Source organism: Cupressus sempervirens, chromosome 8, assembly GCF_028749045.1.
Source record: "Cupressus sempervirens isolate cs-2001-9-10 chromosome 8, ASM2874904v1, whole genome shotgun sequence".
Classification (NCBI taxonomy): Eukaryota; Viridiplantae; Streptophyta; class Pinopsida; order Cupressales; family Cupressaceae; genus Cupressus; species Cupressus sempervirens.
This window is the reverse complement of record NC_143125.1, coordinates 585,940,789-585,968,289: the sequence shown is the minus strand read 5'-3', so window position 1 is coordinate 585,968,289 and position 27,501 is coordinate 585,940,789. Positions and strand designations below refer to the sequence as shown.

Here is a 27,501-nt window from a genome sequence, read left to right as displayed (position 1 = left end):
CTTCCATCTGAAGCTCTAGGGCTGACTGCATCATCTCTGCAATTTCTCCCAACTCTTTCTCTTTTCTTGCTACAACTTGTTCCTTTTCTGCTGCTAACTTTTGTAGCTGACTCTGTCTGTCTATTAGGGTTGTCTTCTCGGATTCTCAGGCCGCCCTCTCGGATTGCCAGGCTACCCTCTTTGAAGCTAACCTGGCAACTGACTCCTCCCGAGCCCTCTCAGCTGCTACCCGATCCACTTGACTCCTTCGAAGAGTGTAATACACCTCCTTGTGTAACTTCACTATCTCATGAGTCAAAGCCTCTACCCGGCTCTCCATACTAGGATCTCTCATCGTGGCCCAATCCTACCGCATCTCTGGAGTCTCCACATCCGACCATCCTCGCTCCTCAAAACAAACTGTAAAGGCAACTAGGCATCCCAACCTCATAAAAGATGACTCCCTCCAACTCGTTCAACACTAAATCCAACGCCTGAATTTCTGTCGAATCTAACACTTGGCGAGCCCAAGTCGCTAGAGCTGCTATGTCAGCAAGAAATGTCTCTCTCATCCCTACCTCCCCCACTATTGGATGTTCCTGTTGTGCACCTATAGCCTTCTCCACTACTTCCGCCATACGCTCAACAGTGCTATGCGGTACTCCCTCACCCTGTGTCTGCCCAACATCCTATAATGGGTTCTCCAAAACTGCTTCCCGCATGGGGGTCGGTAGGTACATCACTTGAGGTGCCAGGGTTTGGTGGAACCGTGTACCCAGGTAAGCACTAAGCTTCTGGGTTCGGCTCTATCTATCTCATCAAGTGATGCCAGTAGTGTCGTATCTCCTGTAAGCACTGCATCAGAACCCACCACATCCAATCGAACACCTAATGCCCCCAACTCCTCGCTTGTCGGTACCTCTATTACCCGTCTCTGTGTCCATCTTCACATCAGGTACCAAAGTCTCATCCCCTGTCTCTGGTAGAGTCTCAAAAGCCGGCTCCATCGGTACCTCCGGAGCTGCTATCTCCGTTGGTGACGAATGTGCCTCTGCTACATCCGAAATAGCTCGTGTCTCTATGGTGGGCTACGTCATAGCTGAAGCTGGTGTCATCACCACTGGCTGCCTGAATTAACCAAATCCTAGAATGCCATGCATGCCCACAGGAACCAAGTGTCATAGCCAAAAGTACAAGCCACGAAAATCTCAATGGTGTAGCTGTGATCACATCTACCTCCACGTCCTCTTCCTCTTCTCCCTCGATCCCACTCTACTCTGAAGATGTCTCCTCTTGACTACTATCTGTGTTCCCATCGTCTGGCCTCGGTCATTTATGTTCGATGGTTTTATTGCCAAGTGTATCCAAATGGCTCCACTGCATAATAGGTGGTTTGCCAGATGCGAGTGGTCCCGATTTGTCCTCCAGTGCATTATTCGGAATCATCTACGTCGTTGCCTCCAAGAACATGCCGATAGCATAATGCGGCATATAAAATGTTCTGTACTGCAATGTCATAATTCCGACATCTGTTCGGCCAATAATGGTCCTCAGTCATATACCCTGTTGTGCAAAACCCCGTTCATCATTGCTATATGGGGGAAAGAGATATCCGAAGCGCAACTCGAACCTATGAGGCAGCTTTTCACTATGTCCATCAAACAACACCAGTGACCTTCCTGAATATTAGATTTCTTTAACCCTCTGCCTTTGGACATGTCTGAAAGAGCCTCCTGTTCCGCCTGCAACAGGTCTATGCACACAAGCTGTATCAACTTTAACTTCACTTCACGACTCATCTTTTTTCGCTTGCTTTCTATTTTTCTTCTGCCTTGTGCATGACCATGTATCCCAAATACCCATGTAAAATCAGCCAGTTTGAATGATACTACTAAATTACAAACAAGATATTCAAACATATTGGTTCGAGAGAACCTGTCATACGTTTCTATCATTATGCGTAGAAACCCTTCATAGTCTCTAATACAAAATACTGGCATTTGCACTACCCATTCTACTTGTACTTTCCGAATACTAGCCTTCACTTGGTGGTTGCCTGGAGTCTCCTGCCACCACTTCTGATATTCCGCACCACTTAACCCTTCGAATGTAACACTCTGTACTGTGGGAATCTCTAAATCAACTCCTCTTGTGGTGGTACGGCTTGGCTTCTTCTTAGATTGGTCGTACGGCTAGCTTTCCCTCTCCACTATACACTGTATGACTTGTTTTTCTTCCTTCACTACTTTTCCAAATGTGTTGTATAGTTTCCTCTCTTCCTTGGTACCCTTCAGACGTACACTCCTTCCCGCCTTTCTCTTTTGAGTGTTGTACGGCCCTATTTTCCCTTCAACTCTTCTTTCAAAATCCGTACGTTCTCCCTATTATGCTATTCTCTCCCATAACACATCATATGGTTTAATTCTTTTTAAAAATCCTCACACCATACAGCTATGTATTCTCATGACCCGTGGCACACCGTACGGCATAATTCTTGCCTTGCTATCTCCTTACTCCATTCGTTGTACGCCTTCTGTTCCCTCCTAGCTTTTGTACGGTCTTTGATTCCCTTGCTCTTTCTGTGCCAATCACCATATGGAATAGTTTTTCAATATGCCTTCATCCGTACAACCTTTGTATGTGTCCCAACTCTCATATAATGGTCTTTTCCAGGCGTACGTTGTTCTCTACTAGTCGTACGGTGTCAGGGTACGGTCCACATTATCCTATTGTTTCCCCTTAGTACGGTCTTTTCTAGAATGTGTGCTTGCTTGGCCGTACGGTCTTTGATTCATCTTTCCTCCTATCTTTATAGCGTACGGTGACAATCTTTTCCAGAATGTGTGCTTGGTTAGCCGTACGATCTTCAATTCATCCCCTTTTGTGCTTCTTGTTTTCCATACAAGCTTCAAATTATCCCCTTCTATCTTATGTGAGCTTTTATTTGTTTTGACTTCCCTCTAGCTTTACGGAGACTTGAATAGCCCTGTGATTTTCCCCTCAAGTCCGTACGGACTCAGGCTGTACTTCCATTGCTTTCTTATTGAGCTCGTACGATATACTATACAATGTCTAGACCTCAAGTGTTTTTTCCTCTTCTTCCATGCAGTAGCTTTACTGTATCTGCAAGGCCGTATGGTTATTAGCTTGTCCTATACTTGGTCTTTTGATTCTCATCTAACTATGTCCATATGGTCCTTAACTTCTTACAATAATTTGTTTTGAATATTGTTCCATATTATGTCCCTTAAGGCCGTACGGCAGGCTGTGTTTCCCATCACTTTCAATATCTAAAATTCCAGTCACATTAACAAATTTGCTTCCTGCTCCTTCATGTTTTATTACTTTATTACTTCACACTTTAAAACTATAGTTTATTACTTGGCACTTTAAAACTATGTTCAACTTCAATATTTTATTACTTATTATACATATATACATTATTTACAGACATTTTTTCTTTTCTCAGTTGTTTGCCGGCGGGGGACCATTTCTTTCATCGTATATTTTTAACTTCGATCCAGTTACTGCATTTGGTATTTCCTTTCTATCCAGTGTCCATAACTTAATTGCTCCGTTATAGCCAACTTCCCGTATCTTGTATGGTCCGACCCATTTAACTTTGAACTTTCCAGCTTTGATTTCATTCCATCCGTTATACTTCAATACTAACTAGCCCAGTTGAAAGTTGTTTAATTTTAAGTGCTTATCATGCCATGCCTTCCACCGGTTTTGTGTAACTTCGATGGCCCACTGTGCCTGCTGCCGTCGCTCATCAAGTTTGTTTAAATTGTACAATCTCTCCCTTAAGCTTTCCATATCACCCAATTTGTTCTCAATTGTTATCCTAAAACTGGGTACCATGAATTCTGTCGGCACCACTGCCTCCTGTTCGTACATCAATTGAAACGAGGTATGTCTTGTAGTTACTTTATATGAAGTACGGTACGCCCATAGGGCTGATGGCAACTTTTCTTCCCAATCTTCTCCCTCAATTGCACAGGACTTATAAATCACTCCAACCAAGATTTTGTTTGTTGCTTCTGCTTGTCCATTGGCTCTCGGATAGTATGGGCTTGACAATGAATGATAGATCTTAAACAAAGTGTCATCCCCGATCACTTGTCAACTACAATGGAATCCCGTACTTGGTAATAATCTGCTCATAAATAAATCTTGTTGTGCTTACTACCGAGTTATCCGGTAATGCGCATGCCTCTACCCATTTAGTCAAGTACTATATCGCTACCACAATGTATTGGCACCTTTTGGTTTTGATCACCTTCAGAGGTCCAATGAAGTCCAATCCCCATCTTTCAAAAAGTTCCTGTGCATGCGAGGGATTCAGAGGCATGAAGTCTCTCTTCAATGGTTTCCTGGCTCACTGACATATGTCGCATGCAACGACCCACTCCCTAGCATCATTGTATATGGTTGGCCACCATAGTCCTGCCAAAAGTATCTTTCGCGCAATTTTATCCGGCCCCATGTGTCCTCCTGTCAGTCCTTCATGTGCTTCCTTTAGTACCTTTGGAATTTCCTCCTCTAGGATGCACCGCCTTAGAATTTGATTTGGTCCCATTTTGTATAACAGCCCATTGATTAACTGAAATGTCCTGCTCCTCAGCACCAATTTCCGTCTCTCATTTGGTGGCATGTCACTCGAAAATTGCCCTGTCGATAGATATTCTCCAATATGTGTGTACCAGGCTGGTAGTACTATAACATGAAATAGCTATGCATCTAGAAAGTCACCATTAATTCCCTCAGGTGGCTCCCCCAATTTTATTCTCGACAGGTGATCTGCACTTACATGACTTTTTCCTAGTCGTACCACAATCTTAAATGTGAACTCCTGTAATAGCAACCATCGATTTATTCTTCCTTGAATAATCGGCTTATTTATCAAGTATAGGAGTGCATGATGATCCACGTAGAATACGAATGGCGTGGCCAACAAGTAGTGTCTGAAGTTTTGCACTGCATATACCATCCCTAACGCCTCTCGCTCCATCGTACTATAGTTTTTCTCTACCTTCGATAACAATCTACTTGCAAAATATATTGGATGGTCCAATCTGTGGTCACCAGTTTGTGCCAGTGTTGCTCCAATAGCATAATTTAATGCATCTACATGAACATGAAATTCTTTGTCCCAATTCGAACAGGCCAAAATCAGAGCCATGGGCAACCTTGTTTTCAGTCCCTCAAAAGCTTCATTCTGTTCAGCCTCCCATCTGTAAGGTTCACCCTTGCAGGTGAGTTTGTCCAGCGGATAAGAAACTTTTGCAAAGTTTTTAATGAATCTCTGGTAATAACTGATGTGCCCTAAAAATGACTTTACGTTCGATACATCCGTCGAAGGTGGCATCTCCAAGATTACACGGACCTTGTCTAGATCCGTCTTCAATCCTTCTTTACAAACTATGTGTCCGAGAAGCTTCCCCTATAGCACCATAAACCTGCACTTCTTTGGGTTCAACGCCAATCTCGCTCGTCTGCACCTCTCCATGCACTCTCTGAGCGTCGTTATGTGTTTCTCCTCTATGCTAAAAATTGACCAGTCGTCTAGGAACGCCTTAAAACTTCCGACAGACATTTTATCAAATATGTGTAAGATAATCCTTTGGAATGTCATCGGGGCATTGCACAATCCGAACGGCACCTATTGTATGCATATACCCCATCTTCCACAATGAATGTCGTTTTTAATTTGTCCTCCTCAGCGATGGATATCTAATTATACCCGGAGAATTCGTCCATGAATGAATAAATTTCATGCCCCGCTACTTCCTCCAAAATGCTATTTGTAAATGGTATTGGAAATGGGTCTTTGATTGTTACGGCGTTTAGACATCGGAAGTCCACACATATTCTTATCTGTGTTATGTCCTTTTTCAAGGATATCACGATTAGTGATACCCAATCACTTGTCTACACTTTAAAAATGATTCCTGCCTCCAACATCCTATCGATTTCTTTTGTGACCCGTGCTGCATAGTTCTTATTCATTTGATACGGTCGCTTTCGTATGGGTACTACACCTTCAATCAATGGTATCCGGTGAAAACATAGCTCTGGTGGCACTCCTTTTAAATCTTTATATGTCCAAGAAAAAACATCCTTGTACTCCATGAATATTTTGAATGCTATCACCTTCAACACTGAGTTCCAATCATCTCCTACTAGAATGTTTTTCAATTTTTTCTCATCGCCCAAGTTCATTGTTTTCACCGTAGGCTCTTTGTACTTCATCAATTTATCTTCACTGAACGTATGGGCTGGTGTTTCATCCATCTGCACTTCTCCCTCTTTTAGTTCACTGTACTCCTTTGGGAACTCATTTCTTCCTTTCTCTTCCTCAACCCCCAACATGTTGCAACTTGGAAAAAGCTCATAATCTTCCATTTGCCAATGTAGCAATCCGTTCACGGAGTCTAGGTCATCATCAGTCGACCCTCCTAATCTCAACACCCCTTCCTCATCTAGTTCCATCCTCTTTTTTCCTTCGTCATCACTCTCGTCTTCGCCTTCTGAGTCTGACAACGCTGCCTCTTCCCCTACCATTTGTGTCTGCAAATCAATTATGAATCTTCTGCCTCCTCACTCCATGGATAGGGTGCTCCATTTCCTATCATGTTTTACCTTTGCTTGCTACAACCACCCCCATCCAAGGATGGTGTCGTACCCTCTTCTCTTCAGTGGGATGACCACAAAATCTATTAAAAACGGTTGTGTCCCAATTGTTACTGGTTCCGCCATCAAGGTTCAAGGTTCCCAATGGTTTTATTCCATGCTGATCTGTTGTAAGTAACTAGAAAGTAGGTTGCCACAATGTAGGTTGTCCTAGCTTTTTCCAAATACCCTTCAATAGTACGTTCACACCCGATCCTCCGTCTACAATTGTATCCGTCAGTACAGTACCCAGAATGCCCATCTCCACTACTGTCAGGTGTCTTCCTGTTGTAAGTGCCAGTAGCATCGGGTTTGCTGCCGTTGTTCCCTTACTATCCCTTACTTCCATCGTCACTCTCGAGGGCAGTGTCATATTCATAATAGCTATACACAAATGTGGCATCATGAGAAGGTCATTTAGTTTAATAGGCACTTCTGTTTGCATTATCTGCCTCATCATGTTCTATTCCGCCAATTTCCTTTTTGCAGTTTCGGCAGTGTCTTTGACTTATGATTTCTCTGCTTTCATCTGCTTTTCTATCTCTGTTCATGTTTTTTGTAACCTCTCCTTCTCTTCTTTTGCATCCAGATATTTCGCTTTCCTCGCCTGCTCCCGTGTAACTACTAGTACTTTCTCATCACACGTTTCAATGCTTAATAGATTTACCCCTTGTTTTGGACACTTTGCATCTTCGTGGTCCCCTAAACCACACCATCTGGATAGTAGTTGTGGTGTCTCCTTCGTAGGATAGTCACTAGCAAAGTGGTCCCAAAGATTGCATGCCCGGCACTATATCATTGATCATCCACTCGCATCATATTGTATTCGACTTTGGCCTCCATTGTTATTGTTGTTGTTTCCACCCCTTCCGCATCTATTATTGTTCTGATATACACCCGAAGTTGCACCATTGCTTGTGTTATTACAACTGGACGCTTCCTACGTTGGTAACACCTGCTGGTGTCCTTTTTATTTCATGTTAAATGGGCACTCTTTCAGAGAATGTCCCGCCACCTGGCAGATATCACAAAACTGTTTCTTCGAGCACGAGCCCTTCGTATGGCCATCCTCTTTACAATCTGTGCACCACAATTCTCCCTTCACTGTGTCTGGATTCTTTTTCAAATTCTTTAATTCTTTAATCATTCAAAGCATATCTTTCTATAGCGCTCGCACCTTGTTTGATTCCTTGTCACTACCACTACTTTCAGATGATGAATCGTCTAAATCCGAGGATTTATGCTTTTTCTTCTTACTTGTCTTTTGTTCACTTTCTAAATCCATTGCACGAGTATACACGTCGATGTACGACATCGATGGTACAATCTTCATCTTCTTTTTCAAAGCTGGCCGTAGCCCTTCCACAAACCATCATTTTTTCAAACCATCTACCGATTGACTTTCCATCTTTCCAACCAGCTCTTTCAATCATTTGACACAAGCCTAAACAATTTTGTTCTTCCCTTGCTTAGTACTATATATCTCCGCTACTATTTCATTATCGTCCCGAAGCAATCTAAATTCTGCTATGAACTCTTTTTTAACATTCGCCCATGTAGTCAGTGACTGAGGGTCGGCATCGGAAAACCAGTCAATTACTACACCTCGCAGAGTTTCTAGGAACTGTCTCATCCAATCGTCCTCATCTGTCACGCCATTTGCCGTCCATATGGTTTCACACGTTTTGCAATGTCAGATTGGATCTGCTATAACATCACTATTAAACTTGGGTAATTTTTCTTTGGGACTTTCCATCATTACTTTCTTTTGATTCTTAGGTACTTGTTGAGCACCCACGCTGTTCAAAGCACCCACGTTGTTCAAAGTACCTGCGCTGCTCCGAATCACAGCCTTGCTTTCAACAACTACGTTGCTTGGTGAAAGGTCTTCTTCAAGTGAAGTTGTTCAATTCTCTGCCTGTATTTGTTTGGCCGGTATATCGTGAATGAAAAGTTCATGCTTGTGCTCCCTTGGCACTTAGAGCCGAGCGAGTTGCTTCCCTTTCATTCAAACACTCTCCCCTCCGCATATACGGGTTAAGCAACTCTTCCTTTGTTTCTTCCACCAAATTCAACCGCTATCGAGTCTCCTCCAGCAATTCCTCGGCACTCCTCAATCTACTAGGTGAGTGCACACCCTTCGTCTATGCCTCTTCACCCCTTCGGTGCCCCTCGGCAATTTGCCAAAGCCTCTGCCTGCGCTCTGCCTGTTGTGCTAAAATTAAAACTTCTTGTGTTGTACATATTTCATCTTTGTCTTTTACCTTGTTCCTATCTTTGTTAAGCAAATTCGGCATTAATCTTCTTCACATTCCTTCGTTCCAGGTTCATCTAGCAATGGCATGAAATGTTTACTGTACAGAATAAAGAACTTAACACATGTAGTATAGCACGACACAACACAAAGCAAATACTTTATTCATATATGTACTCAATGATTACAATCCCAATACATTGATTACAATGATGATTCCAAAGTCCATCTTGGACGGTGTACATATACCTTTCTGAAGAGGTGACTCAAGCGTCATGCGCCCGTTCGGATACTATTCTACCTATCGGCTACGGTATAGATTTTACTGACAACAGTCTACAATTAAAAATCGCTTCCTTTCTACTATTAAGAATCAGATAAATCCACTAACATAAAATAACTTCTCTAGCACAATCAACGCAGTTGAGAAGGACCAATTGCTATACCTCAGTAGCAACCTGGCAATACAATTTTCAGACAATCTCCAAAACTCAAACCCTTATGTGTCAACTAGGGCACAAATACCAACAACTTCAGAAATACTCACAGGACCACAAAAGCAAATAGATAATTAATAATCAGGTGTTTTTCCATCAAAATGAGCTCATAATTATAACCCCTATTGGCACAAAGTTTTGCAAATGTGACTTCACTTAAGAAGCTTCACCACCACAACATCATTTTATAACATTCTTTAATTATTATAATAAAGTGTTATTATCTTAATGAGACTTTAATAACTAATTAATAAATATGAGCCCATGCAATTAATAGCTCAATCCATTGCAAGCGATGACCAACTGCTAGTGCCACCATCTGCACTACCAAATATGGCAAACACCTGATTTAGACTTACTAAAAATAGTAAGCCCACCACTGAGACCCCAAATCACCCTATCAACTCAGGACAGTCGCTAGAATGAACTAATTTGATCATCCACAAAAGCTCGCCAAAAATAGGGACATTACAGTACTCCCTACCCAAGATTACTTGTCCTCAAGAAATCCATTACTGAACCCAATGCATGCCAGTAGCATAATCAAAACAAATAACATGACCTGTAACATAACACTCAACACCTTCATTGATGATGTAAAAGCCAGGACATCACTAAAAGACAAGTCCATAAGAGATCTCAACACACTCTCCTTCATTGTACCTACCCAATCATCCTGCAAACATTCCAACTCAGGCACAGAGCAACACCGCACCCGATGCAAGTCCTGAACATGTGAGTCAAATATTAGATTTTCAACACTCGTCACTGTATATATTCTACTGCCACTATGACCATACTCATCCTCATCCTTCGGCCTGTTGTGATGACTCTGCCTCAACAACATTAGTATAAACCCACATGCCACAATTTGCTGCTCCTTTTGGCCTCAATGCACAAGTATGACCTTTAGAGAAAGGCCCTTTGCACCAAAACAAAAGTTGTCTCCTCCTCGGGTCCTCTCTGGATATGTCATCAAACTTTCAACCTGACTTCCCCTTGTCCTCAACAACCGGCAAGTACTCCTCATCAGAGGCAAAGGAACAAAAAATTTCGAGCAACTTGCTTCAAGAAGATAACTATAAGTCTTGTGCCTTCCTCATCGCCTCCTATAAGTCAGCTTTATCAACTAACCTGCATCGATCCTCAACTCGAACGCGGTCTCCATCTCTCTATTTATCACCATTTGGGATTCTATCATCAACTCAAGATCTATGAGAACCAACAAAAACATCTTGAGCCCTCTTCCTACTATGTTCCCAAGGGAGTGTTATCTATTGTAGAGTGTTAGAAAGCTGCTACAACACACCTGTCATCTGGTTCTGTCCTACAGCCAAGTCTCGAAATGTAGCCTGGACCTCTCTATCTATTCCCAAACTTGTGCCAACATCCTATAACTAGTACCGGCAAAATCTATAATGAGCCAGGTAACACATGCCTTGAAACCCTCTGAAATGAAGACTATCAGTAGTAAAATAATTCTTCAACAAACAAATGTAATTGAAGATATGGAAAACATTGTCTCCCAAAGTGTGGATAGCAAAATAACGCCCAGCAAGAGATATAAATGGGTGATCAACCAACTCCAAATTAACCAACACACAATTTGATACAACAATTGTAGTGAATCCCTTCACAAATTCCTGAACAACCTCTAGCAAAAAGAAAAATTAAACTTCTCCTTAGCAAAAATTAATATAGTGGGAGTAATGACAAATTGTATACCTCAACACAATCTGCCAAGCAATCATGGAATATTATGGAATGCAAAGAAGTTATTTGTAAGGAATAACAAACTCTTGATTGACCTTATTCTGATTTCCTTGCACAAATGTCAATTCTATAACTGTGGTTACATAAATTACACATTGATAGAATTTGAAACTTGGATGATATATAGAACAACAATGCCCAACTACAACGCACAGCTCCAAAATTAATTCGTTGGCTATAGACTCCTCTAACTCAATTTGTAGAGCACCCAAATTATTTCCATCTCACACACAAAACCTTGAAATAGATCGTAAGTTCTCCTCTTTGTCACGTGAATGCACGTAATATAATCCAAACCCTTGAGGGAGCCACAACAAGGCTCAAAGAATACAAGTCACAAGGCAAATAGAGAGGTCATAGAGCTAGGAAAGATGACGCAAGGCCACTGGTATGAATGTAGGTTAGTTGGGAATGATCGCAGGACTTAATTCGCTAACTGTAGGTCACCACAACACAATGCGGATCCTCGAATTGGACACACGAGTAAAACGAACTAGTCTCCACACCTTATAATCATCAAAGGGCCTGAACAACTTCAAACTCTGCCACAGAATGTAAAACGGAAGGTCTATTTGCACACTAAAATTCCTCCAATTGTAAAGGCAGTTTACTATTTGCAATTCACAAACTCCAAACTCAAACTGCAAGTCCGCAATTAAAAACCACTTCCTCTCTACTGCTCAAATCTCTAAAACTTGAAACCTTACACTTCAGCAAGGGCACAAAAACCAACAACATCAAAAATACTCACAAAACCACAAAAGCAAATAGATAATCAATAATCGGATGCTTTTCCAACAAAATGTGCTCATATTTATAACCCCTATTGGCACAAAGTTTCCCAAATGCGATTGAAGTGTTATTATAATAAAGAGACCTCAATAACTAATTAATAAATATGAGCCCATGCAATTAATAGCCCAATCCACTACAGGCGATGACCAACTGACAATGCCACCATCTACACTGCCAAATATGGCAACCGCCCAACTTATACTTACTAAAATTAGTAAGCCCACCACTAAGACCCCCAAATCACCCTATCAGCTAACGAAGGTCATATAATGAACAGATTAGATCATTTGCAGAAGCTCGCCGAAAATGGGGACATTACAAAACCTTTATATAACTAGGACAACATCCAAAATGCAATAAAATCTTCAAAGAGATTTTTCAGGCATTTTAATCACCTTCCTCGAAAGCCTCCTAACTAACAATGTTTAAAAAATCTTTCAGCCAAGGTAACCTATCTTGCCCAATTTTGGTGGCTCATTGCAGAAACTCTTTCCCAATCATGGTCCACCTAGGCATCTTTATAAACGTGATCCATCACTTCAAAATAATGCTACCCTTCATCCCCAACTTGTTGGAGATTGTAGCTGTGACAGAAATCTGTATTTCTGATTTTATGAAACAGAAATATGACTATTATGGTCATCTTCAACTGAAGAAGACGTTTTTAATAATATTTTATATATTTTTATATAAAGAGAAATGTGTCATGTCAAGACGCATGTGTATGGAAATATGAAGAGTTTTTATTTGGAAAATGAAGAGACCTTCAGTTGTGTAATGAAGAGTCTTCATTCTCTAAATATATCGCATCAAGTGAAAAGCATTGTACTTGAACATTTATTATTATCAACAAAAGAAATATTTTGTTGGTGTGGCTGGGTTTTTCCCTTCAAGTGGAAGGGTTTTCTCAAGTTGTTGTGTCTGTGCCATTTCTAATTTTCACTTTCCTATTTATCTTTATTTTCTAGGCCAAAACATCGACATGGTATAAGAGGGTAGTTGGATAAAAACATTAGTTAGAGTCTATTTTGTTCATTAGTCCATGTTTGTTTCTATCTGAGATTGTTATTTCATAGGGAATCTAGGAGTGTTGAAATGCTTATAACTGCAAGATAAATTATTCATTCCTATGATGAATTGATTTGAGCTTCTTCAAGAGTTGAGATGCTTTGAGGGATCAAGATTACGTGGTATCAAGCCATGAGTATTGTATGTGATTTTTTAGCATCACAAAGAGCTCAACTGTACCGACAGATTACGCTAAACTTTTAGCTTTTGTTTATGAAATGACATTGTCTCATATTCTATGCTCGTCAGTTTTCTTTTACCTCTCCTTTCATCATGTCACTTTGTTCTCTCAGTATCTGTCATCACTTGAAGGGCGTGACTCTGCATTTTAGTTTAGCTATCAATTTCTTTTCTAATTGAGATCATACTTTTTGCACGTGGCTTTTCTTTGATGCTGTTACAGGGCATGTCAGATTATGTTTTGCCTTTATGCATGGTGATCTGCAGATGAGTGTTTGTGTGCATGATCTTTCAGGAGTTGGTTGGTTGCTTTATTTGTTATGAGTAGTTTGAGAGCATTTTCATAGTCTCTTGTATGTGGTAGTGTCATTTTGGTGTGATCTCATAGAAATTGTGGTGTGTAGACGATGTTTTACCTCTTTCTGGCACCGCTCTTTTATGTGATGGTTCATGTTTTATTCAATCTGGGCATTTTTTGTCTTCAATTTGCGAGCTTTTATACATGTTGGCAGACTCATTCTGTGCAACAGAGTTTTTATTTTTTTTAAGTAAATAAAGGGGAGTTGTCGTCAGTTATATAAATCGCATGGATAATGTATTTCGAGGTGTGTTGGCTGCGTAAATTTGAGAAGTAGGTCTGAACAAATCTAAGTCTTATCCTAATCATGGTATTCTCTTCATTTTCCTTCTAGATGGGAATTCATCACCGTGGACCCATGTCATCAAATCTATTTTTGGAGAAAGATGAATGCATGAGATAATTCTTAGTGCAGAGTCTAGTATGAGCATTCTGTAGGTTATGCCAGGCAGGTTTGAACAGAACTAGTCCGGGATAGTGGATGGAATTCTTGAATGATTTGGTGAAATGGTCGTGTTCATGCATCCTGTCATCTCTTTTAAGCCGGTAACAATATCTCCAACCTTGATTACTGTTGGAAAGCCCTGTTCTCCCTCTAGGCCAAGAAAGGTTAAGTGTGTGCCTTTTGTAGTAAAGCTGGTCTTACCAATTCATAGCCAGGTCGAGGCATCGGGTGCATAGCCCTTTCTCATTGTATGAGTAGAATGATCTGACCAGACATGAGCGGTGATGGAAAAGGGGATGGTGAGGAGTCATTGAGTTGAAGTTTAGGATGGGCATCGTTTGACACTCTCTGGGGGTCGTGTTACAGTTTTTTGGGAGGAAAGCTACTTGTTTCAGAATTTAGCTAAATCATTCAATGGGGTTCTGCATGATAGCTAATAAGTGATTATTTGTGCTTTATCATTTCCATGAGTTCTCGTTTTGGATTAGAAGCCATTGGTTGTGGGTGGGATAGTCAAAATATTCTAAGGAGATTTTTAGCATGACTTGGAGAAAAATCTGAGATCACTATCACTATTAATATATATGCTTCAACTTGAAAGTAAGGTTTGCTAAACTGCTCAAGTATACTTCTTCCGGATGCTCTTAGCTTTATAAATTCAATAACTATATTTTTATGTAGGGTAACATATTTTTAAAATGTTGTAGAAAATACAAGTTCTTGTATATAAATTTGGCAAAATAATAAAAATGTGCTAGGTATAGCTTTCATACTAATTTTGGTTGGCTATATCAAAATGAAAGTTCAGAAAATTTGTGCAATTGAAAAGTAAGCAATTCTTTGAAGGCAATACATATAACTCTGATCTATGTGTGATCATGAAGCTTTTAAGATTTAGCACTGATGAGATTATTATTTTTCAGAAACTTAATAAATTGTTTTTGGTAATTCTGCTCTAATATATTTCTTCCTGAATTCCGCGTCAATAATCACTTGGCATCATAGAAGTATTTGCAAAAGAAATAAGTATTCTATGTTATATTACTAGGAATGATGTATGCTCCTAGCAGTAATGTCAATTATAGTTGATTTAATGAGTTATGAATATCTCTCTTGGTTGCAAGGTGCAACAAGAACCAATGAGATGAGATACATATTCAAAGGGAGATATATTAATTTCAGAGGCAGGTTACATCAAATATCTTATTGTGATGAACAAAGATGTCCCTATTGAGAGAGAGAGAGTCTATGTTGAGAGATAATCACAGTAGCTAATGCATTCTTCTCTAGGAGAAGTTTGAGGTGAAAACCCTTGGATCTACCCTTCGCATTGAGGCATGGTGCAAATGCACTCCTCTCTGGGAGAAATTTGAGGTGAAAGCCCTTGTATCCACCCTCTGCGTTGAAACATGGTGGAAATGCACTCTTCTCTAGGAGAAATTTGAGGTGAAAGTCCTTATATCAACCCTCTGTGTTGAGGGATGGTGGAAATGCACTCTTCTCTGGGAGAAGTTTGAGGTGAAAGCCCTTGGATCCACCCTCTGCTCTAAGGCATGGTGGAAATGCATTTTTCTCTGGGAGAAGTTTGAGGTGAAAGCCCTTGGTCCACCCTCTGCACTAAGGCATGGTGGAAATTCATTCTTCTCTGGGAGAAGTTTGAAGTGAAAGCCCTTGGTCCACCTCCTATGAGTAGGCATGGTGGAAGTCATATGTGTGACTCCATGACTTTGATTTTATGTGCTTATAAGTAACTATGGTTATTTATGTTATGCTGAGATAAAATGTTTTAATGAGAATCTATATGTTGGAAAAATATCATTAATATCTTCAGTTGCAGCTACATGTACCTGCCTTACTAAAGATCTCTCTCTTGCTAAGAGGGAATGTCGACGATTGTAGCTGTGATAGAGATCTTTATCTGTGATTTTATGAAATAGAAATATGAACATTATGGTCATCTTCAGCTGAAGAGGACATTTGTAATAATATTTGAAATAATATTATACAGACATGTGCCATTTATCATGCAAAGAGGCATGAGTATGGAAATATGAAGAATTTTTATTTGGAAAATGAAAAGAGCTTCAGTTGTGTGATGAAGAGTCTCTCCATTCTTTAAATATATCAAATCAAATGAAAATTTGTACTTGAACATTTTTTATTATCAATAAAAGAAATATTTTGGTGTTATGGCTTGGCTTTTCCCATCAAGTGGAAGGGTTTTTCCGGGATAAAGTTGTGTCTTTTGTGCCATTTTCTAATTTTTATATTGCTGTTTATCTTTGTTTTCTGGGCCAAAACATCAACACAACTCACTCAGAATCTCATTTACCTAACCTACACTAAGCCAAACATCAACTTTCAAGATCTATGCAGAAAACTAAGGCTTCACACTAGAAAGTAGAAAAACAAGTTGTGAGATATGTCAATGGTACCATGGAGTATGTCCTAGACCATAATAGCATGAACAAAAATCTTTGCAAAAATACACAAATGCAGACTATATATGACCTTTAGATGACAAGAACTGTGCTTCGGCTTTTTTTTGTTCTTGGTTTTTTATGTTTGTTTTTACAATCTAGTCCAATGTCACTGGGTACTGAAGGCTTTTTACACTCTACAACAATTAGGGGGCTTTTTACACTCTACAACAATTAGGGAGTACTGAAGCCTTTTAGCAATACAATTTCATGAATACAGGAAACACATTGCAGTTCAATGTCACCGCATCCACAAGCATTTACAAAATTATAATATGCAACTCCATTATTGTTTAACTTGGAAGCAACATGCAAACATCTTTACCAAATTGCATAAGCAAATAGGGTCAAATTTTTCAAAACTTCTTGACTTGTACCCTTCGAAAATTGATGTAATAGCAGGGGAGTGGGTATGAAGGGAACATTGCTAGCACAAATAAATATTAAATATTACACCAGTACAATATTCTTAATTCTAATAATTGACAATATTCTACAATTTAAGTACTAATTCACGAAATTATTTTAATAAACTTTAGCACACACAAGTAGGAGTATGTATGTGGACAGGAGAGCAGGAAACCTGATTAGCGTTATTCATACCCTTGGCCAAGAGATCATCCATAACAGCTTTCCAAATTCTTTGACCTCTAAAAAAAATTTTGTATTCCTAATAAGTCTCAAGGAAATAAATATGCTAGTTAGTGCATCTTTTTAAGGGAAAAAATCATTCAGATGACATTCAAATTAATACTCGTGTGTAATCACATGTATCTAACTAAAGAATAAGAAACAGAAAATAAACCGTAAGTGACCAAAATGCATGTGCAATAAAATACAATGGCATGCAACAGACACATCCGGTTGCTTAGAATTACAGCAATCAATAACAATTCTTGTCATAGTCTAAGAGTTGTCTATGCAATGCATTTGATAAGTAGTCAAAGAAGATTAGAAAGCTTCGTAAAAAAATATATGCACAATTTTTTTATCCAGAAGCTTGCTATTCTTGAATCTTAGCTAATGTCTGTGCTAACATAGTGTTCAATAAGTTGTTTTAAGAGAACTAAAACATGGAACTACAAGTGTAGAAATACATTTATCAATTGATCATATATAAAATCTTATTTTTAATTTTGAAAAGCTCATTAAATATATTCCAATAACTGAAAAAATAAATAATGAGCACAAACTAAATCCAAAATAAAAGTGTTAATAATCATAGCGACCAATACAAAAACAAAGAACAACATCCTTTTTCTATAATCTTAATATCTTAACAATAAATATCTTTACGAAACCCTCTTAAGAAATGAACATATGAACTCGAATTGCATGCTGTACTTCTCATCATGAAATTTACATAAATCTATGTAGTTTTGAAGCTTATGCCCATTCACAAACTCAAACTCATTGCTTTTTTGGATGGGAAATGCTTTAGGCAATCCTTCGAGAATTATTCTTGCCAATTGGACCTTTGAGTCTCATCGGCTTTTTTTAGTCAGTTGCGTGTATTAGTATATCATGATTTGTTCATCCAAATGTTTATTTCTATCAAATTACAGATGGATGATCTGCTTTCTTTTATGGTAGCATTATATGCTCCATTTGCAAATTTTGTGCTCAACTTTAGAAAGCTGGGTATTTCAGGGGGAAATTAGGAACTGTCCCACTCCTTTGCTATATTCTAATCTATAAATTCACGTAAACTGAATCTGATTTTGGATACCTCACATGTAATGGACAGGAATAAGTTTTCTTTCTCATGCTGGCATAGGTGGTCCTTCTGGTGTTGAATGCTTATATTTAATGGTTACAACTTAGACATAAGAGAATATACACTTTCCAGTGAGAATTGATACAGGACTACTGTTGCTGGAAACTTTGCTGCAGTTGGGATGGCTTGATGACATTCCTTTCTTTCCTGCATGGAGTTTCTTGGATGGATTCTGTGCTGAAAGGAATTGAGTGACTCAATCTTACATACATACGTTTATTTGGACTTGAGTTTGTCTACAAGTTTAACAATTCCCAGTTGCAAGGCACCTAGTTCAGTTCAAAATTGACATTTATTATCTTTTTGTATTGGTTACGTTCGTCATCATCATTTTTATTTCTTTCCAGTTTAGGTTTGTTGGAATTTGTTTCCAAGGATACATGCACAGTTGAAGGTACATGTCACATGACAGAGACCATTTTCAGGATTGGATGATTGTTATTGTGCAGAGGAATATCAGAGGCAGAGAGATTAGTTCGTATATTACTATAAACAAATTCACAGCAAAACTTGGGCTAATGATACAAACAGCGACTGATAGGTTATAAACAAGCCTCCTTAAATTATAACGCATAATTTATTCTGAAAAGAAAAAAGGAATACATGCTCTAGATCTTGACCACAATAGATCTCGAGGACTCGAATTATTTTAACCCAAATCACCAAAATAATAACAGAAAATCTCTTGAATTCAATCACCTCATTTTCATCTTCTACATCTCCAGAAAATGAGGCACCATCGCAATATCGAACTTTGACTCTGTTCCAATTATAAAAATCTGCTACAAAAACTTTATATCAAAAAACCAAAAATAGAAATGCAGATATATTTTTTAAATGTATAACGTCAATGAAAGGCAAGGACTCAAATCTATCAGAATACAAGGGCATAACAAATTAAAAAATTTATAAGTAATTTTTTGATTCTATCTAATGTGTAAGTGAAAGCAACAGAAGCCACATAATTCCAAGAATGAAGTTTTCAGAACTTAACAGTCGAACCCAAGGTAACATATATAAGGAATTTTGCAACGGCTAAAAGTTTTTTAAGAGTCACAAACAAATGCTTTTGCAATGTTAAATCTTTTCAATGCACCTAAATTGAACATGCATATATAGACAACAACAATATTCAAAAACATGGCAAGTTCTCCAACCATGGGTAACCCAAAATAATAATTAATCTTAGGATGGTACAAAAAAATTAGACTATTGCATACAACTATAATTTGTAGAGACCGAAAGAGTTATAGTTGTACTGAAATACTAAAAAGAAAATGTCATAACCCCATATTTACATATAATGAATCCTTTGAATAATATTTGTAAATAATATTTATCAAATATTACAAATAAATAAATATATATTTAATAAATAATAATAACAATATTGAATATAAGATGAATATCATAAAAGTATTGATTACTAGCAGCAAATATTAAGTAGTCTTAATCTACAATATTCATGAAGATATTAACTAATAAGAGATAATATTCAATGATGACTTAGTACTTCAGAATATAAATAATAATTAACATATTTTTCTTATAAGCATACTTAATAAAATAGCACTTTAATATCATAAATGAATATAATAATAAGTAAACTATAAATTCAAGAGATAACGAATCAATTAGTAAGATATAAGATTATACAAGAATATTAATAAGTTAATAAAGAGAAAGTACAACACCAAATTAGAGATAGATCACTATTATTAAGAAGGGGTGCAACTCTTCAATAGGACATGTCTGATGGGGTGTAATAACCCCAACAGGTTATAACTTCTTCAAACACCAAAAATCTTTATACTTCACTTGTTTGACATTTCGTCAAACACTTTGCAAGCAAGCTCTGATACCACTGTAATAACCCTCCTCAAATCTGCTCTCAAAGATGCTGATTGAAGGCTCAAAGAATTTTGTCAAACAATTCACATGCAAGAGACATATGACTGATATAGTATTTCAGCTTGCTTTAAATGACTTTTTCCAATTTGCATCAATGAGAATCTAGTAATAGAAGATTACAATGAACTACACAATGACCTAACATGAGTGTGCTCCTAATTTTGACAATATTCAGTGCATATATTATGATCTAAGCATGAGAAAAGAACACCTACAGCCAACTGGCATTTTTGCAAACAGTTGGTATGCAAACTATCTAGCTGATAAATAATGAGATTGAATTGCTTAAATGACACCAGCAACTATTATCTTTTTGATTGCAATCAAATTTCTAATACAATGATCATGAAATATGACCAAGACTTTGGCATTTACATGGATTACCAAAATGACAATGCTGGCATAATGCACACTTACAGCTGAAACTTATAATACCCTAAAAGAAAACAATACTAACAAGGGAACCTAGTTATAGATGGCTGTAATAATTTTCCTTTAATGCTACCCCTTCTGCTTTACTTTTTCGAACTGCTTTTTCGGCTTGCTTTTTCGGTTCTGCTTTTTCCGCTTGCCTTTTCGATTCCGTCTTTTCCACTTGCTTTTTCAGTTCCACTTTTTTCGCTTGCTTTTTCGATTCTGCTTTTTCTGCCTGCTTTTTCGGTTCCGCTTTTTCGGACCGCTTTTTCGTTTCTGCTTTTTCGGATTGCTACCCTGTTGAATCTCAAGAACATATCTTTCAATGGCGTCAAGATTTTCAGCTTGAAGGGATTTCGTCCTTCAAACTATTGAGACATAACCTCCAGAAAATTCTCCAATTTCTTTGATATTTCCAACCATGAATAAATGAGAGCTATCCTCCTTTTAATCCCTTCCTCACTTGCTCCACGCTTCCGTCTTGCCAATGTGGGATAATACATGAGTTTTAATATTACTTCTTTTTTTCCTTTTACAAAGTCCATGTATGTACTCAAAAGGGGAACTCTTGATTTTTTTTTATAAAGTGACTTTATAAAATATTTTATAATTCAAGTCACTTTATTAAATTAATTAAATATAAAGTTACCTTTTAATATTTATTTATTTGATAACTTTATAAATAATTAACTTAATACCACTTATTTATTTAATTAAAATAATTAATTAGTCATCCTCATAAAATATTCATTATTTTGGAAAACCTAATTAATTAAATTAATTAAATCAAATTGCCTCCAAAATGGGACATGACAGTCCGCCCTTCCTGAAATTGCTTGTCCCCAAGCAATGACTGAACAATAAACCAATCAATCTGCCTGGATCCCAAATGTAGTCATGAACTATACCAATGTTAATTAACATAGGCTCCTACAATATCCTCTGCAATATAACCAAGAGGAATCCATAATCAAACTGATAATTACAGCTCAACCAAACTCCAAAATCACAACTGCCACAGTCAGAAACCCACGACGCACAAACTCTCAAAATATTAGACCCCAAGTAGAGTAGATCACCCAAACTGTCAACATAATAAACACCATCCACACAACCCACCGTGTTATGTGGAATGCACACTCCAACTCTGCTACAATAGTGACCACTCCCACATGAAACTGCACCAAATACAGAGAATCCACACACTGTACATCTGTTGCAGTTAACACAACTCTGCAGATTACCGACCACTATCTCATAACCATAACACCCATGCACTGTTGATGGTGAATAGTCATTACACGGTAGATAGCAAAAATGAGAGCCCAATCCAAACCTGTCTGCCATCAACTCCTCAACACATGGATCAAATGCTAACTGATGTACATACCCTGCAGTATAATGCTGATAAAAAGAACCAACCTCAGTCAACAGCTCACCATGAACAAGTGATACAACCCACTGTGACTGATCACCAGTTAAGTCAGGAGATGTGATAGCCAAAGGCGTAGAATCAATAACAACAACCGCTGAAGCATCACTCCCAAACTCCTGCTCTAAGTCATGTATTATCAAGCTATCAACCGCACAACCTATCACCATGTCATGCCCATCACAACTCTCATCCTGTGGCGTCAAACCATCCCATAACTGATGACAAGCACTAGGAATCAAAGTATATCTCTGTATCATTATCTCATCAACATGGTCATCGAAGGTAAATTGATGAGCATACCTCACAGTGTAATGCCGATAGAATGCGCCAATCTTAGTCAGTGGCTCAGACTGCAACCCAGATGAAACTAACTGCAATCGATCACTAACCAAGCTGGAACTGACTACTACCTCCGAAGACATCGCCAAGGGAGTAGTATCACTAGCAGGAACCATGCCAACTGCCGGCTCACCAACATCACAAATGATCTTTGATACAACATCTCTAGTCTCCGTGCCATCAGTACTAGAGGCCACCACCATGTCAGGCATACCACAACAATTTGCTGCAACACCCAACCCAACTGAACCTGACTCTAGTGAGAACGAACCCGATATGCCAATGTTAGTATCAAGGATGGATGCATCCCCATCTCCACTGTCTCTGACAATCTCGACCATGGACATCCTCGGATCACCAGACACCACAACTTGTGACTGTACAGAATCTGGTAAAGACTGCAGTTGCTCTAACTCCATGGTCACCTTAGCCAAACGAAACTGTGACTCCTCGAAAGCCAACTGTGTACTCTCAAGAATCTCACAAGTCACCTCGAGCTGCTGAGTAAGCTTACTCACCTCATCTTCCTTAACCAATAATGCGTCATATGCTGTACTGCCCCACTCCATAAGATAATCTCTATCGGCTACCAACTGCATATAATTCTATCTCAGAATCCGGATAGCCTCCCATAAAGAGTGGATCTCTGTCAAGGAAAGATAACTACCTCCCTGCTCATCACTAGCAGGAGAACCCCATCCATAAACTGCTAACAATTGACGAGCAGCATCAAAATGCTTGCAAGCGATAGCAATGTCTCGCTCACTAACTCTCAGCTGACTAGACACATGATTGTGCTGGCTGGTCAAACTCCTATACTCTACCCCTGGTACACTGTTCAAAGGAGTAACCTCATAATAGCTATCGTCTGTAATACTGCCATCCAAATTCTGCAGTCCAACTGCTGAACTTGTATCATCAAATGGAGTGACTGAAGCATCAACATAAACCTCTGTATCAAAGGAAACTGTTGAGGAGACTAAGTCCTCAAAACTGTCCACAACATCCCCCTGGGTGTCATCTGTAATAATCAGATCTTGGGACTCTTCTGTAAACTTTGTCATATCTGAGAGATCATCAACCCATTCCAACAAGAATGGTCGACTGGATACATGAACAATGCCCAACAAAGGTGTGTAAAAACTAATTCCAGCATCAAACAAGCTGCTGGCATGGATGAGAACTACATCTGGCAAACTACTAATCAAGTCCATGATGGTGCAATAGATACTACTACCAAAGAATGATAAATATCTCCGGTCAAAATGATCCCAAGTACTAAGATAAGGATCCCAACATCTAATCCATGAACGGAAACCAGCTGGCAATTCAAGTAAACTTCTCACCTGACTAATGTGAACAATAGCAACTGACTTCACGCACCTGTCTACAATCTTTGAATCCAGAGTGTGAATGCTAGACATACTCATATCATCATCATGTGACTCCACTGTAAAAGAAAACTGAGTCCCTGCTATACGCGCTAACTCCCGAACTGAAATCACCTCAAGACAAAGCTCGTCCACGTGTCTCTCAAAATCCTGGAGAGCCATCCGAGTACACACCAAGGAATTTCGAGTATCCTCCAGTGCATGAAAAAGCCAGTCAACCTCCTTCTCCTCCTTCTTCATTGCATCTTCCTTGATCTGTTGTAAGTCGTCACAAGAAGAACCTGTTGTGACTCCTTTCTGTCTCTCCTCTATCTCATGTGAAGAAGCATCCAACTATGCTTGATACTCATTTTCTGCAATGTCCTGAATGCTCACTTTCTGATCAACTGTACTATCCTCAAACATGATAGTATCCTCAACTGCTGTAACTTCATCTAGCCCAACTGTACTGGAATCACTATCTGTGTCAATCGCAGAATCCGGTGTGCCTGTGATATCACCTTCTAGCTCAACCTGCACAACGTCTATAACCCCTTCTACCTGTGAAGATGATGCAAATAAACCATTACCTGAAGATGTGCTAATGTCTCCCTGTATTGAATCAGCATGTCTGTTAAACTCCTCATACAAATTTCTGCCTGTCATAGGGAAGGTACGATCCTTAGGCCTATCAAAACGTTCAATCAGTCTTTCCTTAAACTCCACATAGGAGGTAATGTGTGCATGACCCATAGTGACCATACCATGATGCCACCACTTGTGTGCTACCCCATCCAGGGGAATTGCTGCATACTTAATAGCTTCTTCCTCAGGCATAGGGTTCATTTGAAAGTATGTGTCAAGCCTTTGAACCCAAGCTCTTGCTATAGACTTCCCCGAGCCATCATAATATGGTAACTAAAGTTTCCCTACTTTCTTCCGTAGCTCATAGCTCTGGTTCCTGTCATGTCCACATGGCATATGCTTCATCCACACATCTATATACTCCCTAAAGGTAATTGCAGCAATAAAATCGGGACCTCCGGCTTCCCAATCTCTCCTCAACTGGTCCTGTATATCAATGATCTGGGGCTCTGGTACGGGCTGCTCTGTGGCTCTAGGAGGAAACGTGGGAATCATGGGCCTTGAACTCACTGTCCTAGCTTGCTGGGGTGCATGACCGAAATTGTTCCCAACTTGTTCGCCTCCATTATGTGTCCCATCTTGATTATTACCACTCTGGTTATTAACATTTTGATTATTTCCTCCACCCACATTAGCATTCAACCCCATTTGACAAGGCATCATAAGCTCAAATCTCTGACTCTGTTCCTGTGCTCTTTGCTCTGTTGATCGCTGTCCCTGTGCTAACGTGTCTAATAATTGTAAGAATCTTTCCTTTCCCTGATCTAAACCGGCATTCATTTTGTCAAACATTTTTCTCTCTATCCGCCTGTTCCAAATTCCCTATAAGACCTCCACAGGATGGCAGGACTTATAGCTCTGATACCACTGTAATAACCCCAACAGGTTATAACTTCTTCAAACACCAAAAATCTTTATACTTCAGTTGTTTGACATTTAGTCAAACACTTTGCAAGCAAGCTCTGATACCACTGTAATAACCCCAATAGGTTATAACTTCTTCAAACACCAAAAATCTTTATACTTCAGTTGTTTGACATTTTGTCAAACACTTTGCAAGCAAGCTCTGATACCACTGTAATAACCCTCCTCAAATCTGCTCTCAAAGATGCTGATTGAAGGCTCAAAGAATTTTGTTAAACAATTCACATGCAAGAGACATATGACTGATATAGTATTTCAGCTTGCTTTAAATGACTTTTTCCAATTTGCATCAATGAGAATCTAGTGATAGAAGATTACAATGAATTACACAATGACCTAACATGAGTGTGCTCCTAATTTTGACAATATTCAGTGCATATATTATGATCTAAGCATGAGAAAAGAACACCTACAGCCAACTGGCATTTTTGCAAACAGTTGGTATGCAAACTATCTAGCTGATAAATAATGAGATTGAATTGCTTAAATGACACCAGCAACTATTATCTTTTTGATTGCAATCAAATTTCTAATACAATGATCATGAAATATGGCCAAGACTTTGGCATTTACATGGATTACCAAAATGACAATGCTGGCATAATGCACACTTACAGCTGAAACTTATAATACCCTAAAAAAGAACAATACTAACAAGGGAACCTGGTTGTAGATGGCTGTAATAATTTTCTTTTAATGCTGCCCCTTCTACTTTACTTTTTCAAACTCCTTTTTTGGCCTGCTTTTTCGATTCTGCTTTTTCCGCTTGCTTTTTCGATTCCGCTTTTTCCGCCTGCTTTTTCAGTTCCGCTTTTTCCGTTTGCTTTTTGGATTCCGCTTTTTCCGCCTGCTTTTTCGGTTCCGCTTTTTCGGACTGCTTTTTCGTTTCTACTTTTTCGGATTGCTACCCTGTTGAATCTCAAGACCATATCTTTCAATGGCGTCAAAATTTTCAGCTTGAAGGGATTTCGTCCTTCAAACTATTGAGACATAACCTCCAGAAAATTCTCCAAATTCTTTGATATTTCCAACCATGAATAAATGAGAGCTATCCTCCTCGTTTTAATCCCTTCCTCACTTGCTCCACGCTTCCGTCTTGCCAATGTGGGATAATACATGAGTTTTAATATTACTTCTTTTTTTCCTTTTACAAAGTCCATGTATGTACTCAAAAGGGGAACTCTTGATTTTTTTTTATAAAGTGACTTTATAAAATATTTTATAATTCAAGTCACTTTATTAAATTAATTAAATATAAAGTTACCTTTTAATATTTATTTATTTGATAACTTTATAAATAATTAACTTAATACCACTTATTTATTTAATTAAAATAATTAATTAGTCATCCTCATAAAATATTCATTATTTTGGACAACCTAATTAATTAAATTAATTAAATCAAATTGCCTCAAAAATGGGGACATGACATGGGGACCCAATGATTAATTTGCAATGTATAAATTCATACACATCAGGAGGGGAGGAAACGATGAAATAACAAAACATACATTCTGTAGCAGAGATAGTAATTTAGTACACCTTCCAATCGGGAGTATCATAATATTTTTATTATCACTTACCAACGTGGACGGGAGATTTACTCCATAGCAAGCCAAAACCAACACACACGCACAGCCAGCAAATAATCCTATGCGAACAAGAATCTTCCTAACTGTATAAATAAGTGATAGCGGACAAGTCTGGAGGTCTGGAACAACATACAAACCAGCAATTTCACTGACGTATACTCTCCAGCCAGTATTGATCGCAGACAACAAGAGAACACAGACTCAAGCATCAAACAGAAACAAACATCTGTCCTTCAATGGGGAAGCAAAAATAATCAAATAGAAAAAGATATAGTCGGCTAACATGGATGATATCAAACCCAGTGACAAAAACATTTTTGTAGTCGAGCAATCAGAATGGAAGCATTGTGTATCATTAGCAAGCATTCGCAGTTAAAGTATAATAGAAATGTATAATTATTCACCACTGCCTAGAAGGAGTGATAATAGCAATCAACAAGCAATAAGATATTAATAGAAAAGAGGATCAAGTAAATCAGTATCATAACAAGTGGCAATCAAAAGATATAGAGATCAAAGGCAGAGAAAGAATTAATAACAAAAGGATACCGGTAATAGTATTGATAGTGATAAAGGACATATGAAAAGCA

At 38.6% G+C, this 27,501-nt stretch overlaps 1 protein-coding gene across 3 annotated transcripts in view; it reads right to left on the bottom strand.

Moving 5' to 3' along the window:
* LOC149543796 (pectin acetylesterase 8-like) overlaps positions 1 to 27,501 on the bottom strand; it is a 245,235-nt gene that overhangs the window by 101,285 nt on the left and 116,449 nt on the right. For 2 of the 3 annotated variants that reach the window (XM_089798478.1, XM_089798480.1), the window contains 2 exons: positions 18,981 to 19,060; positions 17,088 to 17,174 (listed from right to left, as the gene is read on the bottom strand). In XM_089798478.1, the coding sequence (XP_089654604.1) occupies positions 17,088 to 17,174; positions 18,981 to 19,060 (167 nt within the window). The remainder of the gene's footprint in view (positions 1 to 17,087; positions 17,175 to 18,980; positions 19,061 to 27,501) is intronic. The other variant, XM_089798479.1, reaches the window with a different exon arrangement.